The sequence below is a fragment of the Cariama cristata genome, unplaced genomic scaffold (assembly GCF_000690535.1).
Source record: "Cariama cristata isolate BGI_N322 unplaced genomic scaffold, ASM69053v1 scaffold40235, whole genome shotgun sequence".
NCBI classification, from domain to species: Eukaryota; Metazoa; Chordata; class Aves; order Cariamiformes; family Cariamidae; genus Cariama; species Cariama cristata.
This window is the reverse complement of record NW_009616559.1, coordinates 26518-32189: the sequence shown is the minus strand read 5'-3', so window position 1 is coordinate 32189 and position 5672 is coordinate 26518. Positions and strand designations below refer to the sequence as shown.

Sequence of the window (5672 nt, the reverse complement as noted above, 5' to 3'; positions counted from 1 at the left end):
GAGAAGGAGTGTGACATTTATTTCTAAGATAAGACTATCCAGTCTATGCAAGCGTGTTTAACTGCTGTCTGAGTAATACCCTGAAGATGTCTTTTTATTGTTTCAGTTTCAAGTTTCAATTCACTGTTCAAATTACTTAGTTTTTTAAGTAATCTCAAATGTAAAAGTAATCTAATGCACTGAAAGATTTTGTGCATTCCTCCATTTTTGAATGATGGACGGATTTGTCACTTCTGTGGAACAAGAAGGAGATATTGAGCACATTTCTAGACACAGGGTTTAAAAAAATTGCATCTCCAGGAGATGGAGAAGCCACATGGATTTGGTTTTGTCCATTGCCTTTTTTTTTTTTTAGCTTTTCTTTGTTAGTTTTAAACCAGTGTGTTTCAAATAGTCTTTTTTTCTCCCCTCCTCCCTCCTCATCTCTCTCTTTACGCATAAACGTAACTAATATTTTTCAAAGCAGACTCTGTGTGTGTATTTAGTGGAGCAACTGATATATGAGAATGTTTAAAGTGTGTATAATTTATAGCAAAAGATCATCATTAAAAATTTAATTTCCCACACAATATTGTGAGGTCTTACTGTTCAGCAACTTTAATCTGCAGTGGAAGAATGTTTTAGATTATTTCTAGCTTGTGTTTTATTACACAGTTGAACGTAAATGATCATGAATTCTAAAACAACAGAGAAGGAGTTCATATAAGTCATCTGGCTTTGATTGTTACTAAAAATAATTCTTTTGTGTGTGTTGTTGGAGAAGATAAAAAGTCTTATCTGACACCTGCATTTCTGTGTTTGTGCCACAGTTTGCAGAAGCAACATTTTCTTTTGTTTCTATGGTATTTGTGTTTTTAATGCACGTTTTACCAAGCTGGTGTCTTACAAAACTGTCATACGACTACAGCTGTCTTTTTATTTGCAAATGTTACTATTATAAAAACTATAAGCAGAAGTTATATTTATTTTCCAAGTGCCATAGCAAAGTATACACAAAATAGTATTTGGTTTAAGATTTTAATCTAGGAAAGTCATATTTCCTACAGTCAGCATTCACTGTCTCTGATTTCCACCTCTCGTGCGTATTTTTCACCTGATATAGGACACTCTCGCATCCTGTTAGTCAAATAGCTCATTTTCAAGCAAGGCTTTGTCAGGGTACAGCATCAACAGACGTGGCTGGCCAAAAGATTTCATTTTGAGCAGGACTGGAAGGAGTGGCGTATGTATAGGTAGCACTTCCGCAAAGCGTGTGGGTACTGGAAAATAAGTCATCTGTTCTTTCTTGCCATCAAGAGTCTACTTCAAATCAACTGAAAACATCTTCCAGCAAAATGAGGTAACTGTGATGGGAGCCGTGGACTGCTTTTACTTACCAGAAGGGTTGGGCAGCTCTTTGTGTCTCAGACCTGTAGCTATCTGTATTTGCACATGGGGAGCAAGGAGAGCACAGGCTGTGGTAGAGATCTCACCATGCAGGTCTGGGGTGAGTCATGCAGGCCTTGGTCACTTTGTTTCTCTTTTAGGGGGCACCCACCTTTTGGTAGAAAAGAAACACTCTTTGCAGTCGCCCTTCTGTCTCCTCTCTGTTCTTTTTGTACTTTGATAATTATTGCAGTACTATTTTCACCGATCATCTGCTGTCTTCTTCAGTGGTCTTACCTTTTTCCGTGAAGAAGCTTCTCCTGAGCTAACTTTGGAGAGAGACGTTTTCTTCTCCAAAACTAACCTTTCCTGAAAAGCTTATCACCATTGCTTCTGACTAAGCAGGCAGGAAGGTGTGATTGTTGCCTTCAGAAGATAAATTTTTGTTTGGAGAGGCAATTGTCTCTTTTGCTGCAAGTACCAGGTCTAGGTTGTCAAATGGCTGTAATCTGATCTAAGAATGATATCAGTGTCCAGAATAACCCTTCAGTCCTGTACGCTTTGAGTAGGACATGTTAGCATTGAACTATTCTTATTAAAACCAAGACAACATGTATAAAAAGATATATAGTTGTTTATACTTTCTGCTTTCTTTTTATTTTCAAACTTCACTTGCTTTCTTCACTGAAAATTCTCTGATCTGGATTGCATTTGTAATATTATTATGCCTAGTAAACTGTCCCCAGTTGAAATTTCTAGTGAGACAATATTAATGCTTCATACAGTTTTAATTAAAAAGTAATTTATGTATACTGTGTGTGTGCTTACACATCATGAGTTTAATCATGAAAACTGATTTGTGCCAATCTTGTTAACATCAATGAACTAATAAAGTTAGTTGAACCTGGCTGGGCTGGATAAATTTTCCTCTCGTATAAACTCCTGCATAGTGAGGTTGTTAAGGAGTCCAGTCTGAAAGATAGTGTTTAAGTTTTTTAGCTATTCTGATTCAGCAATAACAATTTATTTTGTGTAGTGTGATTCTTATTTCTGATTTCCAGGCTGTGATAATAATAGCTAATAACTTCAACTCGTATCAGAAGACTCACATTTACCATAGATCCTTGCACCTCCACTGGGCTGTTTCTAGGCATCTGCAAAATGAAAAAACTTTGGAAGCAGTGCTTCAGGATGCCACTTACTCTGCATCTGTGCATCGTTTTGATGCTGTGTTTCTCGCAGCAGCATTTTGATGCATTCTCCTGCACATCTGTGCAGTTTCTTTGCATATCAGCTTCTGCCACCTCAGTATCATAAAAACTCAAATGGTGCTATTTACTCGTTAGGTGCAGTGCTCTTTGCCACGGTTGTGAAGCGAGCTCACAGGTACCAGGACTTTTCCTTCACTACTCTTCTTCACAGTACCTGGTGAAAACATAGATGATTTTGTGATCCTGTGAACTAAACCTGATTTCTTATTCTATCTGTGTCATTGGATAGGTTTCTCCAGTATTATACCTTATGTCTGTTTATAAGTTACTCCCTGCAGCCAGACTTCACAAAAACTCAGAGTGGATGCAGCCAGCCTTCATACACCTCAAAGCTGGGCATAGTTTAAAGGCTGGTGTACAGAGCTGTGAAGGTTAAATGGACATAAGGAATTTAAAATAGAAAAAAGTTGTAACTTTTATGTTTGTAAAGGGCGAAGTCTATATATTTTTATAAGAAGGTTGTCACTGAACCATTCAAACAACAGAAAAAAATGTTTTAAGTTGTTGAGATGTTTTAACTATTTTTGAAATATTTCATAACTGTAGTTAATGCATGTTTTCAAGCTGACACTTTGTGTCAAATTATACCTGGAAGAAATACTCCTTTCTGTGGAGTTTACAATGCTGTTAGTGGAAATCTGTAGTTCTGATCAAAAATATCCTTGGCTAAGAATTCCCAATGTAAAGTGATTTTTAAGATCCCTGACCTATCACATTAAGACAAGAAATAAAATAAACAGGCCAAACATAGTGCCTGCTTAGGGTTTTGTTTGTTTGTTTTACCAGTAGGGAGGATTTGATTAAATTTAACTGGAGTTTTGGCTTCATCAGTACTAATGTGAAGTACACCAAGAAATTACCAAAGGAGTTTATACCTCACCACTGCCATTCTTTTAAATTTAAATTGAATGTGTTGATTACATTGATTTGGCTGTAATGCATTTAAAGGCTTGGTTAGTCCAAGACTGGCACTGTGAAGGGGTTGTGACTGATTAACCTTTCAGTTGAATTTCATAGCCTGGTACGGGCAGCAACATAGAGAGACTTTTGGTTTTCAGAGGGTAAAGGAAAGATTCAAATCATATCAGACTATGAAATACCTGCATGTCAGTAGTGCTGATTTGTGCCCATGGATGCTTGAACGAGCCTGTTTGGATCTACTTGTGATACTGCTTGAACTACCGTGACAGGGGTGCCCCATTCCTCTTTAAGGTTTTTGGGGACTGAAGACACTTCACGCTTCATCATGCCAAGTACTGCTATTGTGAGCAGTGATGTTACTTACACAGCGGTAGAGATCAAGGCAGAATTACTTACAAAAATAGTTCCAGGGACAAAATGTTTGCTTTCATTAAGAACTAATGAAATAAGGTACCTGCTTGAGTCACTTTTTGAAGGTAATCCTTATTTTTAAAGAAAAATATGACTTATTGGAAAAGTAGGATTTAGTTGTCAGTGTTTATCAATCATGGCTGCTGTAGTGCAAGTTTGTCTTCACTGAGGGTCTTCTTGTTTTTCCTCCTGCTTAAAAGGTGCCAGGTTGATATTTCTGTCTGAGTCAGAAGGTGCATTTGCAAGTTCTGTAATGGATTTCGAATGCCGTTGAATAACACCAAAATGCCATTTTATGGTATCTTTAAATAAAGATGTCGTTGCCCTGTTCTGAGAGGTAGTGCAACCTGTGCAGCCGATGCTCAGCACAGGGTTACTAATTCAGCAACACCTTCATTAACAGCGCTGGGCGTGGTAACGTGATCACACCAAAGTGCAGAAAAGTGACTGGAGTTTCTGCCCTCTAAGCTGAGCTGCGGTGGATGAGTATGTGTGCTTGTTCTTAAGTTATAGCAATGCAGAGGGAAACAAGTTACCTCACTTGTAATATTAGAGCTCTGAGGCCTTCAGTAGTAATTTAAGCCCATTTTACTCTGTGTTTGTAATGGCTTGAGAATGCATGTATTACATTATGTGTTTCAGCTGAGAGGGACAAGTGCATGTCATCGTCTGACTGCCCATCTTCTGATTTCATGAAATTCCTCATGCCGACACTGAGAAATACCTCATTAACCAACTTTGCCTCCTTCCAGAGTTTTTGTTGGGGAAACAAACAGCAGGGCATTTGAACTAGTAGGGACATTGGCACAGAATCAGAAATTTCGTGTCATGACATCTTGTCCGAAACACGGATGACATTCCTGACTGTATTTTAAGCTGTAGGATCCTTGACCTTGATTACTATAACTAAGTTTTAAGCAAGAGACTTTCTCTAGAAGTCTGTAGTCAAGCTTGGGATATTGTAACATGGAGCATAACCCATGCACCATGTTTTCTAAAAGGATCTTTAGGCAGAGATTTTAAAACATATTCTTTCACTGTTTTGACAGTTGACCAGTACAGAAATGCTTATTCTACTTCTTGGCAGTAAGTGTTAAGACAAAGGTGTTGCTGCCTGTGTTCTGACTCAGACTGAGGGTTGAGAGTGCAGCATTAGTATAGGACCTTGAAACCCAGAAGAGGGGAAAAAAAATTCTCTAGCATAGTAAGAAACTTATGGAGCAGTGTATAAATTAGCTTTGTATAAATTAATGGCCCTACAGTATATTCAATTTTTTTTCTTAATATATATTTAAAGCATAATTTCTAATTCTTGTATATATTTTTAACTTTCCCACAGATATGCACTTATTTGGCCATTATCCAGCTCATGATGATTTCTATCTTGTAGTGTGCAATATCTGCAATCAGGTAGTCAAGCCACAGGTTTTCCAGTCACACTGCGGTAAGTGAATGTTTTCTTTCCTGAATTACAGTGCCAAACTGGCGTATGGTTCTCTTAAGAATCATTGCGTACAATCATGACAGAGGCATTGCAGATATATTTTTCTGGTTATCTTGTGTTCTTTCCACAGAAAATACCAGCGATGCCTTCAAATAAGCGTATTTCCTGTAGAGGAAGTTAAATTAGTTGTTCTAGAAGCTGGGCTTTTCAAGTTGAACTTGTTATACAAAATTAAGCTACTTCAACAAATAAATCCTGTT

At 37.6% G+C, this 5672-nt stretch overlaps 1 protein-coding gene across 1 annotated transcript in view; it reads left to right on the top strand.

Moving 5' to 3' along the window:
* LOC104161691 (ataxin-7-like protein 1) overlaps positions 1-5412 on the top strand; it is a gene marked incomplete at both ends in the record, with an annotated part of 39458 nt that extends 34046 nt beyond the window's left edge. The window contains one exon of the mRNA XM_009700210.1: positions 5308-5412. Coding sequence (XP_009698512.1) covers positions 5308-5412 — 105 coding nt within the window. The remainder of the gene's footprint in view (positions 1-5307) is intronic.
* Positions 5413-5672: the final 260 nt, after the last annotated feature.